At 35.4% G+C, this 18,904-nt stretch overlaps 1 protein-coding gene across 1 annotated transcript in view; it reads left to right on the forward strand.

Annotated features, from left to right (window-relative positions):
- Positions 1-18,904, forward strand: part of LOC147073100 (trypsin-1-like) — a 41,413-nt gene that overhangs the window by 13,364 nt on the left and 9,145 nt on the right. Inside the window, exons 2-5 of the mRNA XM_085945194.1 lie at positions 12,793-12,898; positions 14,773-14,935; positions 16,087-16,292; positions 18,454-18,659. Of these exons, the coding sequence (XP_085801320.1) occupies positions 12,793-12,898; positions 14,773-14,935; positions 16,087-16,292; positions 18,454-18,659 (681 nt within the window). The remainder of the gene's footprint in view (positions 1-12,792; positions 12,899-14,772; positions 14,936-16,086; positions 16,293-18,453; positions 18,660-18,904) is intronic.

Genomic DNA, 18,904 nt, shown 5'->3' on the forward strand with positions numbered 1-18,904 from the left:
TGAAAAAAAAAACATTCGTGTCAAATACATTAAATTACTGCATAACTATTGATTCAACGTTGATAGTACATCGTACATCCAACAAACGTTGAATTTGAGAGAGATTTTTCTATACCCGCATTAGTATTATTTGTAAAACTAAGCAGTTCTAAAATATTATGATCTATACATATTTATATAGGTCAACATAATACATGTAGGTAGATTGCAAAAAAATAATATGTAGCTGTCAGTATATTATTGATCAAAAATATATATTTTAATGTAAGTATCAAATTATTCGACCGCAATAATAAATTACTAGGGACTCATATACCGGTAAACAACTGTTTACATGTATCAGCAGATTGATTGGCGATATTAAATACGGTATCGCAATGGAAAATTAGTCTAATATCCATTGCCATAGTATCATATTATATTATGACTGTAATAATAAATAAAATTCACAGCTACTCCTATTTAAACCGCTGACTCGTTCAATATAATTATGTATTGGAATATAATGTTTAGGTATTACTTTCAACTGTATAAATTACGAATACTGATTTATCAAAATGTCTAAGTACCTGGCTCGTAACTATCTCAGTACGTAATATGTACTGTCATTGTATTTATACTATCGTACCGACCGTTACGCTGCAAATAAAACTCGCTCTTGCATACATCTTCGACTTCCTCATCATCATCCTCAACACCATAACCCACACATCGAACACATCGAACACTACAAATATTTTAAATAGATTTTAATATTTATATTTCTTGATAGGTATTTCTTTTTTCCAACAATGAGTTTTTAAGAATACCGGTATTAATACCGGTACTCAATAAGAAATACCGAAATACCGATATTGATATATTCATTCGGTATTGCAATCCCTAGTATCGATATCGATAGACATTGTGTACATTAATTATGTATTATATTATAAGTACCTCTATGGAAATTATTATATTATATTAAAATACATAAAAATAACCTGTACTTACACATGTCGTTACTGGTAGTTGCACTATTATGGAAAGAGGGCAGTAGGTGAATGTTGCGTTCCGAAAGTGACGATAGCCTAGTTCGAGCACTTTCATTCAGTATGATCGTCACATCTCACATCACTACGATGCATTTCACTTTCGACGTTGCTCCGATGAATTATCGATTTCATATCAGGTTAATTAACAGTAATTACTATTACCACCTATTATTAACGTAATTTTATTAATAACGGTACGGTGTGCTATCGAGAGTTGAATATTGATGGATTGAGGACATGACAGGGTCACGTCATGATAAAGTTTATACTTAATGAATATATTTATTTCATTCAATAATTCGGAAGATTTAAAAATGTAACATTCCTTATACCTATTTAATATTTTAAATCTGGTGAATTATTCAATAAATACAAAAAATACGTTCATACTAAAATGTCCGGAGATCCTGACGACGTCTGGGAATTGAAGTATCTTTATATATAAGTATTTATCTGGATTAAAAATGAGAAAATAATTTGGTATAGTGGATGGTTACCGACAATTATAAGAACTGGATGTAAGAAAATCCACATAACCAACTCTTCACATTTTTTTTAAATAGTGCCTCGCAGTCAACCCTGCTCATATTTATATGAATCGGCTCGATAATGGTTACATGCTATTGTTATGTATACACAGTTCTTAAGGGGTTTCCTCAAAGAAAGAAACTTTTGTTGGTGTCAGTACCTATTCAATTGGTTTTTCATAATATATGCTGATTTTGTTGTGATTTTTCCTTTTTTATTTATAATCTTCTGATAATCTATATTTTTTTAATTAATTATTTTTTTATTCAACGAATAATTCACAAGATTTAAGAATGTAACATTCTAATTATTGAACATACATAATTTTTGAAAACAATTCTGAGAAAATATATTAAAACCAATAGAAAAAACTTTTCCCAGAAAGACTTGAAAGAAAGAAGACAAGAAAGTGTTTTCAAACATTATGTATGTTTAATGTATATTTTGTTATTTCACTTGATTTCAATATTATATTAATTTATTTTATTGTGTTAACTGTTGATTCTTAGTAGAAATATATTGCAGTAATTAAAATAAAACACAATAGATATTAGTGGGCGGCTCTCGTGGTGCAGTGTGTAAGGCGCTGGCCTTCTACCCGAGAATTCTGGGTTCGATCCGGTGAGGACACAATATTTATGCGTTTTTCTCAAAGGCTGGGTGTTTTCGATTATTCAAAATTACTAACAACCACCTTTTACGAAAAACTAAGGAGATCATCATCATCATCAGGGGCACGACAACTCGGTGTGGGTGATGGCCTCCTCCAACAACTCCCTCCACCTGTCCCTATCCAGTGTGGCCGCTTTCCAATTCGGTATCCCCAGAATACGGCAGACACTGGCAGCTCCATCCAACCATCGAATCTTTGGCCTCCCACTTCTTCTGCGCCCTATTGGATTGCTGGACATCACTCTCTTTGCCGGTTCATTGTCATTCATACGGTGCACATTACCTAGCCATCGCAGTCTCCCAATCTTAATTGATTGAACAGCGCTGCAATCTTCGTACAGTCCGTACAGCTCAGCATTATATCTTATCCTCCAATTGGTGCCATCCCTGATCGGTCCATATATACGGCGGATAATTTTTCTTTCAAAGATGTTCAGGGCTCGTTCATTTCGCAGAGTTAATGTCCAGGTTTCCGATGCGTAGGTGAGCACTGGTTTTACAAGTGTCTTGCAAAGAGTGCTTTTAGTTCGGCGAGATAGTATGCGGGACTTAAAATGTCTTAATAGGCCAAAGTAGCATTTATTCGCAGAGATGATTCTCTTGTTGATTTCTTCTGTAATATTATTATGTCGAGTTACAAGAGATCCAAGGTATATGAAACAAAAGGAAGGACATAGTTTGTTATTAATAATTCCAAAAAAAAAAATATTAGTGGAACAACTTAACCGTGAAATTGCGCTGATAGCGATTTCTTCTACTGCTCACGAATTGCATAGGGTACATTTTATTATCATTACCATTATCATGTCCGATTGCTCTTATATGAAGACTATTGCATCGTTTTCTCTCGGTATCGCTCTAACTACGTCATATTATTTTATGTCAAAACAATCGATCTTCACGTTTACGTGATAAGTTTATAGTAGCTATTCGACTCAGTTCAAGTGGTAATTGAATTGAGTAATTGAGTAAGTTGAATACGTCTACATAATAATTATTGTGTTTGAATTAATTTATTTTTCATTTTAATTCATACTTGCGTTTAAAGTTTTATTTTAAATATATTTTTTCTTATGTTACGCCGAATGTGCGAAATTAACTATTACATGAAATGAGCAAAATTTTGGCTAATTCATTTAATATTCAAGCTCGTTGCCTTATTCATCAATTAGGTAAATTATCTGCCGAGTGCGTGAATTCGCCAGGGTATGGAATCCTTAAACTGTCAACATGACAATAGAAAAAGTAAATTTAATAAGGATGGTTTTATTAGTTATAATTGGACATAATATAATATTATTATTATTAGGTTAGGTTAGGTTTTGTATTTCTGAATTCAACTGAATGTCCATTTTGAGGTTAGCTAACAACTGTCAACAAACTATCAAATCATACTATCTCAAACAAACAATCGACCATTGCCCGATTGATACCGAAGCACGAATCAAATCGCGAAAATACCTTTTAATAAAATTCTTCCGTTATCATATTATAGTTCTAGATTTTTTTGGGCATAGTAAATGGATATGAACGTCATTGTAGTTATTGATTGGTATATTTTTATATAATCAATGGCATTTGACACATTTGGTTAGTTTGATTAGTTGCAAAAAACACCACCGGAGCGCGACCATCTATTTAGACCAATGCATGAGCATTTAACACATTTGGTTTAGTTGCAAAAAACACCACCGTAGCGCTACTATCTAATTTGCCCAATGCATCAACTAGGCAGAAAAATTACTGCCGAATTCACGCACTCAGCAGATATTTTGCCTAATTCATGAATAAGACAACGGGCTTGCATTTTTCATGATTTAGGCAAAATTTTGCTCATTTCATGTAATAGTCAATTTCGCACATTCGGCGTAACACTTACATGGTTAATAATAAATAAATATTATTAAACATTTTAACTTAAGGGGACGCTCTACAGAATTGCCCTTGAGAATTGAAAATATGATTTTTTTACATGTGGTCCGGAATTGTTGCTCTACTGGTAATATGCAAAGGTCGCCGACAATGCTTTGGTCTAAAGTAATAATAATGATCTCTTATTTAATTTAAATCATAACACTGTCAAAGTGTATAAAATATGGGGTGACCAAAAAATGATATCTTCTAATATACGTAAATGTTACTAAATTCAATTTGTTAATCAGGTGTTTGGTGGAAAACATTGCAACCAATATGATGGATAGCCACGATATAAACTTAATAATAATATATTAATAACGTTTTAACCTGAAATTGTCCGAGATGATGTTGAAATACATATCTACCTACATCTTTATTTCATGTGCTATCCAAAAAACATTATTAATGAATAGTATTTATTTTGAATATGTAAGACCTATTACATAACTATTTAAAAAAAAAAATGGGTACATATTGTTTAATTCTAATGCATATTTAAAAAAAAAATTAATATAGTGATGTCTGTTTATTATAAAAGAAAGTGACTTTTTATTAAAAGAAATGAAAATATAATTAATTATATTTTCATTTCTTTTAAAATGGAATTCTACCAAGTAAATGCTAACTCAATTAATGACTTTTTATTACTTACCCGATTAGTTTAATTAATTTAGTCTGACACTTTTACAAACAAGTAACGCAACTTTACTTTTAGTTGGTAGGTACAATAATTATTAATTAATAAAAGCCAATGCAAGAAATAATTTATACTCATAAAAAATGGTCACCCATAGATTTTTTTTATTCAAAGCTAGCGATCGCAGAGAACAAGACAAAAAAAACTGCCGACTTTATCGAATCAATCACCCAGGGCTGTCGAAGACGTCTTACTTGTTTTTATGATAAATTGTTTTTAATTGTGTGCAATTTGGCGGGAAAATATAATATATACAGTTGCTTACCATTCGGTTATCCCATGAGCTGGGTTTTGTTTACTCTTTTGCTGACATCCTACAGTTTTATCTGATATTATAAAAGTCACACAGTACAACAGTGTTTAAATCTAATATGTAATTGCACCGGTTTAATTAAAAACTATAACGAAATGAACATTTTAATGATTTACAGATTTTCCTATGTTATATCAACTTAATAGCAATTTTAATGAGACCAGATACATATTACGATATATCCAAAATACACATCATCAGATAATGTGTGAAATATTTTGATAAGCAAAAAAATAAGAACAATACAAAAATAACATAACATAATCAGCTAGTCTTTTCATAATTATTTTAGATGAATGTTGTATGCCGTTTGACGCTTGGAAGTATGTAATTATTCCATCTGTACAGTAAGCTATTTTTAACTTTAAATTTTTTGACAGCCCTGTATTCGTTCGGCGGGCTTCAGGTTACGTCGCATACATGTTATGTTTGAAGGGAATAATAATAATGATATTCGTTCGACCGAGAATTGTAATTAATAATTATTGCGTTTCTTAAAATAAATCCCCGATGGTTAGAGGTTTTTGAGGTTAGACTGAATTAAAATGACGTCCTTTCAACGCTGAGGTTTATTTCTGACTAAACTATGAATGACCTTGTTCCTGTTCAGCTGAGTCTTAACTTTATATTGTATCGAAATCTTATGTAAATCGTTACCAATTCTTATATGTTATAGATAGACAGATGTTCATGATTTATTCTTATTTGCCCGTTAAACCAGTGTTTTATAATAATTTTTCGATTTTTCAAACACAAAAAAAATATTTATTGACTTTATTTTCCGTGTCCAAAACAGTTTTTTTTCTTATTTTTTTTTGTGTCACGGACTAAATGTAATAAAAAAATATATTGCGACGTTCCGATAGTATAATAATAAGGATGAAATTACTGTAAATTTCACGAAACTCACTTGAAACAATGCACAGTTATAATATTCCAACCAGTTTTTGCGATGTTCCTCCGAGCAAAATATGCCAACACTGTGTTTTTATAATGTATTACGATTTATACTTCACGTCATATAGTATTATATTTCACATGTAGTAAATTTAACAAGATCAATATCGTTGCTATAATATAAATTAGACGCCTGGATTTTTGTGACATCAAGTTAATTTAAAATTTTGCGAATACTAGAATGCGAGCTGTTAATAAATTTACATACGAATGAAGAATACAGTTCAAATACTATATTATTATACTAATCTTGGTAGGCATTCAATTTTATTTTAATTAATAAAGATCATATTATTATATTATATAAAGAATACATGGGGAAATAATAAATAGGTTAACAACAATATTAATAAAAAAATAAAACAAAATAACAATGATAAAAAATCTAAACTTACATGATATAATACAGCGGCGAAGGGTGGAGGTAGGCTGTTAAGATCCGACATAAATAGTGCACACTAAACTTTGTCAGTCATACGTTTTGTTTTTATTGAACTAAGACGACAATAAAATTTACCCATTAAACAAACATTACCCAATGACATTAATATGGACGAATCATCTGGAAAAGAAAATGACACTCACTTTATTGTCGGGTCTGCCGAATGGCATAATCTGTTCTAACGCCATTACAATAAAGGTGATATTGCTATAAATTCCTGATGCTTTTTGTTGGGTCTGCCGAATGGTTCGGTTCGAACGGGTTCGCTCAAATGAACATTGACGTTAGAAACACTGCTCTAACGCCATTACAATAAAGGTCATATTGCTATAAATTCCCGATGCGTGATATCGCATAATGATATTGCGTGACGTCTACCTATACATGCGAATGCGCGAATTTACTTGCTAGCTACTGTATTGAGTGCGTCGTCCATTAATAATGTCATTGACATTACCCAAAAAAAAAAGTATTCAGTTGAAAATTACCCTCTGAGGTGGACGAAACCGTTCTTAATTTATTGATTAAAAGTGGAATAAGTACCACAAAAAAATGCGTTTTATTAAATTAAACAACAATACAATGCATTCCACCATGAATTATTGACAGTTAACAAAATAAAAGTGTTTAAAACAGCAACTGCACCACCTCTTTGGAGGTGCAGTACACTCTCAGTAATTCGCCATCCCAAAAATCAGACAAGTGTCCAATGAGAGAAAGCGGCGGATTATAGTGCATACATACAAAATATGGTAAAAATTAAAACAGGTATTTCGTAAAAATATTTTTTTTTTAAATTTGTACTAGCAAATTACGGTTTTATTTATAATTTAAATCAAGTATTTGTTAAATTATACAATATAAACTAAGTTTATTAACTAAATATTAAACAGTAAATCACACACAACCAGTTGTTCAGTGAGGCAGATATTCTTGAATGGCTTAGGATTCCTGGCTTTCCCTATGACCAAAAGCTTCAGTTTGTATATCCCAGTTGCATTGGAGCACAACATAATTATTGTGATGCGATCCTTGGGCACTTTCCTCCCTGGTACATCACTTGCTTCGCGATGAACGTACGTTTTACGAAGAAGTTTCCAAAATAAACCCGTCTCATCTGCGTTGTATACTTGTACGCGACGGACTACTGAATTTGACAATCGAATACCGGTGAATTATAGAGTTTGATTTTGTGCTTTTTACTAGTAAAAATAACGGCGGATTATAGTAGTTGTCGGATAATCGAGCGGCGGATTACTGAGAGTGTACTGTATGTGCTTACTCGCTGTTTTGGGTTCCACCCTTAGACTATAGATACATCTAGACGCCACCCGTTGCATTGCTAAATGAAGCTGCGTGCCGTGCGTTTGGTTTGTGGGCGAGCGAACGCATTCGTGCAAAAATGTTTGAGACCATTTCACTAGTGCTCGCCCAAAGTGCTCGCACTAGACGCTCAGAATTAAAATCTAATTTTCTATTTTTTTACGTTATATAGTATTTTTAAGCGGTCAAAATACAACCATTAGGTAAAGATATCCATAATTTAAGTTATTTTAAAGAAGCACTAGGTCACTGATATTAAAATATATAATAATATACAAATAAATTATCACAAATATGTACCAACTTGCCTATGAAACATAATAAGTACCATCTTCTTGCTTATCAGTACGGTTAGCACATTTTAATACAACACACAGAACCATCTTTTCTACTTAATTAACTAAACATATTTACCATTGACTTTATGTTTAACACAAAAATATCAATTTTAGCAACACGCGCTCGCAGGTTATCGATGCTTAGTTAAACAACAAACTACGATTTGGCGGCGACACCACAGCAAAACATCTCACACATCTGTAAACCTTTTATCTTACTCTAGCGCGTGTCACAGAGATTATAAGAGTGCCGAATACTTTCTCACTCGCACTTATGAATCGTTTTTGTTCAGGCCTTGGCTCCACCAGTTGTTGGTGTTTGTTAATATTATTTTTCATTTTTGTTAATATTAATATCAATGAGTCACCTTTTGAATGCCCTAACTATGTCTCTTCAGCAATCTCTGCACCACCTTCCACCGTCTGTATGGCGACTTTTCTCTTCCACGTTGAACCTCGATTTTTTCGTTTAACGATGAGTATTCCCAAATTATTGTTTTCTCTTTTGGTGTATCAAGTAGGTATATAGTATCAAGATTATATTTTTTTATGGCCAAAGTATCCACACCATAAAAACGATAAAGAATACCTGTTTGGCAACAGAGATGGCAACACTGACGACAGGCGGAAAATATAAGAGTAGAAAACCATAGCAACCAAAATCAACAACCATAAATACAAGATCGACCGCAACGAACACAAAACGAATTATTACTTTTATTGCTATTATATACAATCAAATATAAAGACATTGAGTATTAGAGCGATTATTCTAAACCAGTATTTTTAATGATTGAACATGTGACCCACTATAAATAATTAGAAACATGAGTCAATGAGAAATGGGACCAGTCCCAGGAAATTAAAACAACACTGAAAGTGAAAGCAAGGAGTGCCTTTCAACGATCGCGACCTTAACTTAGATCTGAGATCATGGCCCCACATCCTGGCCAGGATGTATGGCGGCCCCCCTATCTATCGCTAAGGTTAACGGCAGTGTGATTTTCGACAGTAGTTTTCCTTAAATGGTTTCCGCGGAACCCCCGAGTTAAGGTGATTTTGTCTATTTTCAGCGATAAATTAATCCAGTTGATTTATTGAGTTGTCGGCTCTCATCATCATAATATTATGAAGCACTCATCATTGATCGCGACCTCTTTTTGTAGTAGAAAAATAACATGCAACCCTTCGCCATATTGTATAAATAGCCATTTTAGTCAGGAAACCACTTAAAATGATTATAAAATAAAATTCTACACATGAATATCATTTATTACATCAATCATCATATTACATCAAATTGGATCGCATAGCCATGCATATTAAAATGTAAATATTTCTTGAGGAAAATAGTGGCGCAGGTGATTTTTTTTACTATTCGAGCAAATCCGTTGTGAATTTTTGCCCCCTTCCTATGGCATGGGGATCCTTTTCTATGGTATGGAGATAAACCATGAGACGTCACTGAGAGTTGAGATGAGTTCCAGATATGGCTGTATACACGCATCCTCAAAATTCTTTGGACTAGAATGGGAAATAAGAAGTTCTGCAAACATTAGAGTCTTGCTCGCCCGCTATCAGATGGACACGGACGATGAAGTTAGAGATCGCGCCACCTACTACAGCTCTATTTTAGAAGGCGAATAAAAGTCACTAATAAACAATTACGTGGTAGAAATTCCTCAGATATCCATTACCGCATTGGAACGGGCACTCAAGGAGCACATTATTAATGACCCATCGGTCGTCTTCGATATCAAAACAGTGCCGATCACAGCCCAGAAAACAGCGGCCGAGGAGAATACCCAGAAGAACAACACAGAAGGAATGATGATTACTTAGAACAATTTACCCAAACCTCAGCAGATATCGAAGCAAGAGGCGTACGCGGAGAAACTTAGCACGATTCCTGGTATCGCCACTTGCGGAGCCCTGTTTAAGAGCACGGAGCCTGTAGAATTGACAGAATCCGAAACAGAATATACAGTACAGTGCGTGAAGCACGTTTACGCCAATCATTTGATCCTTGAGTTCGATTGCTTAAACACTGAACGATCAGATTCTAGAAGACGTCCACGTAAGGCTGGAGGTTCCAGATGGATACCGCCTGCTACGTGAGGTGTCCTGCGACAAACTGCCTTACAACCAACGGGGCACCGTCTTCTCCATCCTGCAATTCCCAGAGTGTTAAGTGTGGGCTCGTTTGGAGTGACTTTAAAATATATGGTTTAAGACTGCGACCCCAATACGGGCATTCCAGATTCGGAAGACGTAGTGAGTATCAAAGTCAGAAACCTACAGTACCTCGGCCACGATATGACATGACAAAAGTACAGCATTTCACAACTTGTCATCCATACAAAAGTCAACGGTAATGCTGTTATACATTATTATGCACGTCGCGTACTATCACATGCTGTCACATTAAACTGCCGCTACGGGGAAAAATGTCGTTTTTCTTGGTATTTAAAATGTTATCAGACTAATGCTTCCATTCCGTAGCACATTTTGAACCTTTCAACGGTTTAAACGAACATTGTCAGTTAGCAAAATCTGCCGAAATCACCAGAAGAACAATGAGGTCACCTCACGCGTACCGCACTGCACCGACACCCGTATGAAAGTCAATCTGGTGTTTTTTGTTTTTAGCAGTTGGCATTATGTATTTTCTATAAGAATGTTGTCTATTATCTACGGTCTGCAGGTTGGGTTCTTTTCAAAATATTATCTATGGATGCAATATCGCAAGTAATTTTAACGTACGCACACGTAAAAACTGTTAAAATGCATTGTAATTATTAGCATGAATAATGAATAATAATTTTCAAAATACTAATACATTAGAGTTGGCACTCTCCGTCATTGAATTTATAGAGATAGTGATCGTTCAACATAATATTCTGAAGAATGACGAAATCATAGACTAAATTTGTCGCCATGATAGCATGACAGTACGCGACGTGCGCATCATAATGTATTTGAACCTTAAGCGTAGCAGAGGACGACGCCGCATTTCGTGACTTGATAACTTCTGTCATTCATACGAGAGTACCTCCACCAAACTGTTCTGGATAGCAGATGGTAAAGCAAAGATTGCACTGATGGTGGTCGATCTCCGTTTTGGGATGGGACGAAAAGAATAAAAAGTTATTGTATAATATAATTTATTCTTATTTATGCAAATTCTATGTTTATTTGTTTATAAAGTAATCATAAAATTATTGTTCTGTAATAACATATTTAATTAAGTTTAATAAGGCACTCGTTATATTATGTGATGATTTTATGTTTATGACTGGAAAAATATACTCTTATTAATTAAACTCGATATGTACAATGCAGGTACAGGCATACCATAGTACGCCATGTTTGAAAAACTTTATGGTAATATGTATGAAAAAGTAGAATATTCTATTTACCATAAATTCATTTAAAAATAGTTTGTACCTCTATAAGTTTCAAGTAGTCAATTGTTTCGACATGCATGTTTATTGATTTTATAAAAAACCTACTTATTGCTAAATAGTGAAATGTTGCAATATGTTGTTTAATATTATCTTTTTCTTCTTCATTTTGGATCTCTTGACTAAGTTTCATGGGCTGGATTATTTTGTTTTTTCCACGGCTTGAATCTATCCTTACCGACATTCAACGGCACACATGACATGTTTCAATGGAAAACCAGTGATATTCTTGATTTGATTCGCCCATCTGAAAGGAGTTCTTCCTCATCCTGTTTGACCTTTGTTGTACAACCTTGGTGACAAAATATCCCAAATTGTCATTTTCTCCGCAGGCTATAATATGCCCAAAATATTTAAGGTTCCGGCGAAGGCAAACCAATAATAGTTATGCTTAATAATTACAAAGCCTTAGAAATAAATCTTACTGACTGGGAATCACTAAACTAGTCTAATGGTCAAAGCACACCTTAAGTGGCATATGTGGTGTACAGGCAACATTGTACACCACGCGGTCGGTGACAAAATCATGCCAGACGGGGTACGAAAACAAGCTATTGGACAGGAAAAACGATAGATTTACCTACGATAATTAATAATTAGATAATACCAGAAAGTGGATCCCCGATAATCGTCAATCCGATGCCACATGCCTAAGCACATATTAAATTATAATATATTATATCAATATATCACTATAATGCCAAGAATACTCCTATTGTTTCATTGTATTGTTTTATTTCTCAAGTACCGACCTACCTTCATTAAATATCAGAATAAATAAATCAAAAGTTTAGCTTATTTTCATCCCATTTAAAGCTGTTTAATGCATGATGCCTATCGAAAAATGCTAGGTCTGGAAAATGTTAAGTTGGCAATGCTGGTGGTGTAGTGTGCTTTGTCCCTAAGGTCTATCGCATCGAAGCAGAAATTTTAAAATAGAAACGTACGCTTTATTACTACTCAAGTGTGGTATTTTATCTTCTCATAATTCATACACAAGAAGACGATTGAAGTTAAAAAGAAGATCATCACAGACACACAAGCTCCAGTTTCAAATAGTCATGTTAATTTTAAAAAAATACTCATATATTATTTTAAAATTTTCAGGCGACACCATGGGGCAGTGGCAACGGTCCCCTTAGAACATTCCTGGGAGGAGTATGGGGAAACAGACCTCCACTTCATGATTCGCCCCCGGCGTCTTGCTCGTGTAGTAAGTATAATATTTCCTCAAAATTTACTAATAGGTACATGGTTTGTAAAAGCAAAATCATTAAAATTACTACGGAGTCGAGTTATGGACCCTGAAGGCAAGGGAACGGAAAGCAATCGATGCCTTTGAGATGTGGCGCTGGCACCGAATGCTTCGTATCTCTTGGACGAAACACAGGACGAATCAGTCAATCATCCACAGACTGCAGATAAAGGAACGGCTCTCGACAGTATGTCTTAGACGCATTCTGCAGTTTTTTTGGACATATTGTCCGGCGCGGACCAGACAAGTGGTTTTGAGTGGCCTCCAGGGAAAACGACGCGGAAGAAGAGCGCCTGCGCGCTGGAGCGACCAAGTGAAAGAGCTGACTGGGGGGGGGGGGGTACCATTCATTCTGCTCAAAGGGTGGCAAAATAAAAAAGTGGTCACGATCCTCTGCCATGAGTGTACGACCAAGAAGAGACTGTGATATGTTGTAATTATCTGTATAAGATTTTTCTTGAAATTGTATCGAAAATGTGTACCAACCAACCTTGCAAATTGTACCAAGGAAAATTGATCGAAACCATCAAACCGATTCATAAAACGCAGAAAAGTATTAAAACAAGTTTATTTTAGTTTCTCGAGATTCGATAATGCACGTATTCAGTTTCTTTTATTGATTTATCGGCATTCTCGATAATTCTCGAGTTTTATGTTTATTTCTTTTTTTAACACATCCAACCCAAATTTTCTGCTATTCGAATCCGTTTGAGATCAAATTCATTTTATTTTTCCCCCGGTGAATTTCGTAGATTCCGTTACGGGTAGAGTTGAGAAGCGAAAAGATTGTGGAGATGCCTAATATTCTTTTTACAGGTAAAGTACCAGGGTATTTCGAAAGTTTAAATATCAGATCAAGGGTGGAAAGTTTCTTTTTTCGTTTCAAACTCAAAGTTTCGAACATTTATTTCTCGATCATAACATTTGATAAAAGTAATTTAATAATAAGTCGTTCAATTGATACAATTTAAAAAAGTACGTGGTATTTATTTGAGAAACGACATTTATTTCATACTCGGTTAGTACGTCGTTTATCATTCATTTATTTTAAATTAAATTAAAAATTAGTACAAAACAAATATAATATGATAATCATTAAAATATCTACATTGTTATCATTCTGAATGCTTCCAATATTTATATTTTTATGTGATTTTCTATAATTTTCTAAAATAAATATAAAAGTTAATAATACCCACGATGGCCGCGCGGCTTAAGCGTCGGACTATAATAGCGTCGTGGGTTGTAGGAATCCTGGGTCTGCCAAGTACACATATTGTTTTCAATTTGTGTATGAGTCAGAGTATGGACCTAATAGGTTGAACAAGTACATCCATTTCTCGTAAAAACAAAATCTGTTAATACAAAACTCCATTCTGTGGAGGCCCATATGATCTTATTAGGATCGGACATGGTCGAAAAAAAAGTGTATACCTATTATTCTTCTTTTTTTTCTTATGACCATGTCCGATCATAATAGGATCATATGGGTCTCCACAGAGTGGAGGTTTGTATGGCCAGATGTTGTTTTAACGAGAAATGGATGTCAGCCACTTGCTCACCTATTAGGTCCATACTCTGACTCATACACAAAATTGAAAAACAATATGTGTACTTGACATACCCAGGATTCGAACCTGGGACCTACGACGCTTAAGCCGCTGTTTATAAACCATGAACTCAACGTCTTTCTATGTTAAAATTAACGAATTATAACTAGTAGGTACCTATTGACAATGGTGTGATACCGAAATAGTTATCAACTGATCTGTTAATGTGTATATGTTCAGTTAATAAACAAACTTCTAACATTTTAACTATGTCTATTTCAGCTTGCGGTGAAAGAAACGAGGCTGGTCGCGTGGTGGGAGGTCAGGATGCTGCTCCTCACGAATTTCCCTGGATGGCGAGGCTGACGTACTTCAACAAATTCTACTGCGGTGGAGCCCTTATCAGCGATCGATATGTTTTGACAGCTGCTCACTGCGTCAAAGGGTGAGGAACATTGCAACAGGCGATAAAACTAAAAGTGGTCAAACCGACTAGGATTAGTCCGACAGTCCGATGGGTCCTAAGGCTGGATGGACTGAATTTATTAGATCTTTCCTTTTGTACATCTTTTAGGACATTCCCAGAGGATATAGTTAGGCTAGAGCACTGGATATTGAGTTACGATGGTAGTGCTAGTTATTTATTATCTTCGAATGCAATGCAGTAACCTGTTCACAGTAAATGAAGATTTTGATTGAATATTAATAGTTAACCATATTGCATTTTTTAAATAAGCGACAACTAGCACTACGTTAAAAATTTGCAGCTTTGTGCCCCGACCTGAATATAATCGGCCTTCATACACTGATGTAAATTATCATAATATTCGTTGTCAATATAATAAAACCCACCAATTTTAATCGGAAATTTCACTGGGTGCCAGTAGCGGAGAGTGGATGTAGGCTGTTAAGATCCGACATAAAAGTGCACATTAAACTTTCTTAGGATCTTAACAGCCTACCTCCACCCTTCGCCACTGCTAGGTGCAATAGGTTTCGCCAGTTTTATGTAGTTTTTAACAATATGATATGAATTGAATGTCTTTGGAGCACCTACCCAAAACGGCGCATGGTAGAAGCGCAAAGAAATAATAATGAGAACGAAAAGATACTTGGTGAAGAGATATTTACACTCGCAGCTCACGAACCACAAATTACCACTCAAGAATAACTTGTATGGCCATCATGAGTCAAAGCAGTTATCTTTATTTTCCACTTCATGATTAGAAAGAACAAATGTGTCTGCCTTTTCTGGAGGCACCCCATCTGTTCTGCTGCTAGATTTTTATCGCCATAAACATAAAATTAAATGGGTGACTTGCTTCCTCATATACTGCTTCTCATTAAGTGCGGAAGCGCACGTTGATTCAGGTGAAAGCTGCCTGCATCCATCTCTTTGTCTCGGAAGAGTATCGAAGAGGCACCTCGTACCAAGTAGGAGTATCCCGAAATATAGCCTGGCGCATCCCATCCCTGTAAAAAGATGGAGTGTTGACGTTTCTAGAGTGACTAGCTACTTTTGGAATCATCGCTGATGTCCAGTAACCGAATGATATGGTCGCCCAAAGATTGATTGGATAACATTATTTTTTCCAGTTTTATGTGGTTCATGATCCGAGTGACGTTCGGCGAGCACGACCGTTGCAACGAAACGAGCCTTCCGGAGACAAGGTTCGTCATCAGGGCCATCACCCATGACTTTAGCTTCAGTAACTTCGACAATGACATCGCCCTGCTGAGAATGAACGAGCGGGTGCCACTGAGTGAACAACTACATCCAATTTGTCTGCCCACGGACCAAGGTAAGCGAATTTTTATTTCAATTGGCTTATTTAAAGTATAACAAAAAGTCAGACGGAAATGCATTCAGGCGCATGAGTAAACTAATTATTGCAGTGAATGCAACAAAATATATTTCTATCTCTTTCGTAGCGTTTTATAATCGCGTGCGAGCAACATCATAACATTGAGCCCAAAGTTACATTATCATCTACTAATCATCTAAAAATGATATTGCATCATTTACAATCTCCGATCCTCCTATGTGTATTATTTAGTAATCGACGTTACATTCATCATATATAGTAATATATACTATAAAACTTCATGGCCCTCGTAGTCTATTGCGTAAGGCGCTGGCTATTCATCTGGGATCTCCGGGTTCGATCTCGTTGAGGTCACAATATATATTTTAATAAATGTGATTTAATCAAAGCCAGGGTATTTGTGATTGTTTCTTTTCTATAACTAAAGCCTCAATTACATTGAGCTTCTTTACGAGCTGTTTATTGGCGAATTTAAAAGCGGGCGATTCAGCTACTGCGATTTGATGATTACACACAAAACTTTCCGTTCGCTGAGAAGTCACAAGCCAGCGACTATTTTGACGGAACGTAGTTCGTTTTTTTACCGGGAGGTTGGTACTGCGCTCTACAGCGCAGACGCAGTAGGCCCACACGCCGGCGTGTAGCGTGTAAAGTTGACCGGCTTTCAACTTTTCTCGGTAGAGTGTTTACAACCTGCTTATCAGCTTATTCGATGATTACACTGGGCGACTTTACAGGCAGATTGTAAATTCGCCAATAAACAGCTCGTAAAGAAGCTCAATGTAATTGAGGCTTAATTACACTACTTTCATTGGGCTTCATAGTATGTTGTAGTGTTAAAATATATATGTAGAATTAGGTAGTTGTTATTCAATTCATATCTTCAATAAGTCGATATAATTAATTCTCGCTGCTTCTTTTTCTTATCGTGCCATCCTCTGATGGTGGTAGAACACCACCTTTCCTTAATCATCTGCTATTGAGCAGTCACTGAAGCTGCACTCGTACCGATCATGGAGGTTCTTAAGCTAAGTACTCACGCACGTTCTTGCTCGATGGTTTTACGCTCATTCGAACATGATCAACGTGTGTACCAATAGTAAGAATGTGCGTGAGTACTTTAAGCTACGGAGTGCGGCGTCGTTCTCTGTTACGTTTATCATTGATCTTTTCTTGTAAGACAAGTAGGGGAATGGTATTGTTTTTCCTCCAATAATGTGGACGAGGTGGGTAGGTAGTGTTGTTTCCTGGTGTTAATATCCACTCCATATAACTTCTCGATTCTTTCCCATTCGATTGGAGATGTCAATCACAGCCATACCTTCATACTAGTCCATACCATAGAGACGGATTAAATTTATAGAACATAATAGCGAACCATACCCAATTTAAGTTCTATGTTAAGGCTTCGATTGCGAAGGTGGCGTCGGATTTTGAGAAAAGAATTCCTTGCTATCTCAAGTATTCATGTTCACGATAATCAGGTGATTTTATAGCTTTTCCTAACTAGCCATGATATTTCAACAAGTAAATGTACTATACCTAAATCAAGGTACAATAATCCTGCCTAAGCCGGTTGAGTAAAACAAAATGAATATTTGAAAACCACACGTCAAAATACCTTTCGACACACAACTTAGGCATTGCAATACCGGCCTTTCAAAACCGGTGTCCCAGTATTTTTCCATACTAAAATACCGGTTTTAAAAATCAGACAAAACCGAAATATCCGGTATTGAAAGTGGAAACATTGTATTAATTAACATAAAGGGCTTAACAGGACTGTATTTTTGTCGGGTTACGCGATGTCTGGTTTGCTTCCGTGGCCCTTCATCGTCCTTGGTGACCAGCAATGACACATGCTATAAAATATTAATATTTTAAAGAGTTTTTTTACATAATATATACTATTTATTAGTAGAATGCCGAATACAAATACCGGTATTCAATAGGAAATACTGAAATACCGGTATTGGTCTTTTCATTCGGTATTGCAATCCCTAACACCACTATATTTTATATGGCAATACGTTTACACTAAACGTTGTGAAATCATGTCTGTCTCACTCAACGATGAGCAGATTTTTTTAAAATATTACAGAGTGGATATACTAAAAACTATTTGTTTATATTTCAGAAGTCCTGTACGTAGGTTCAGTAGGAACTGTGGCTGGATGGGGTACTCTGAAAGAAGACGGAAAACCTTCCTGTATACTCCAAGAAGTCGATCTACCGGTGATGACCAACGACGAATGCAAGAATACCAGCTACAAAGAGAGCATGATCTCCGAAAACATGCTCTGCGCAGGATATCCTGAGACCGGCGGAAAAGATTCTTGTCAAGTACGTTACAGCTTGGTATTCACACTACGCGGACTACATTTCCCATACCGTTCGTATGTAACGTTGCAGCTAGCTAAAGATAGTCGGCGTAACTGAACACCGTATGTCTATAGGTTATACTTTTAATCCAATTCGTGAGGCACTGGTTTCTCATACCAGGGCTCTAATTCTAAGCATGGCGGTATCAAATTTATCATTTTCCCAAGCTTGGATGTTTTTGTTATTGTTTCATTGTCGTAATTAGG

Source organism: Rhyacophila brunnea, unplaced genomic scaffold (genome assembly GCF_057557595.1).
Source record: "Rhyacophila brunnea isolate RB1 unplaced genomic scaffold, BYU_Rbru_1.0 scaffold_18, whole genome shotgun sequence".
NCBI classification, from domain to species: domain Eukaryota; kingdom Metazoa; phylum Arthropoda; class Insecta; order Trichoptera; family Rhyacophilidae; genus Rhyacophila; species Rhyacophila brunnea.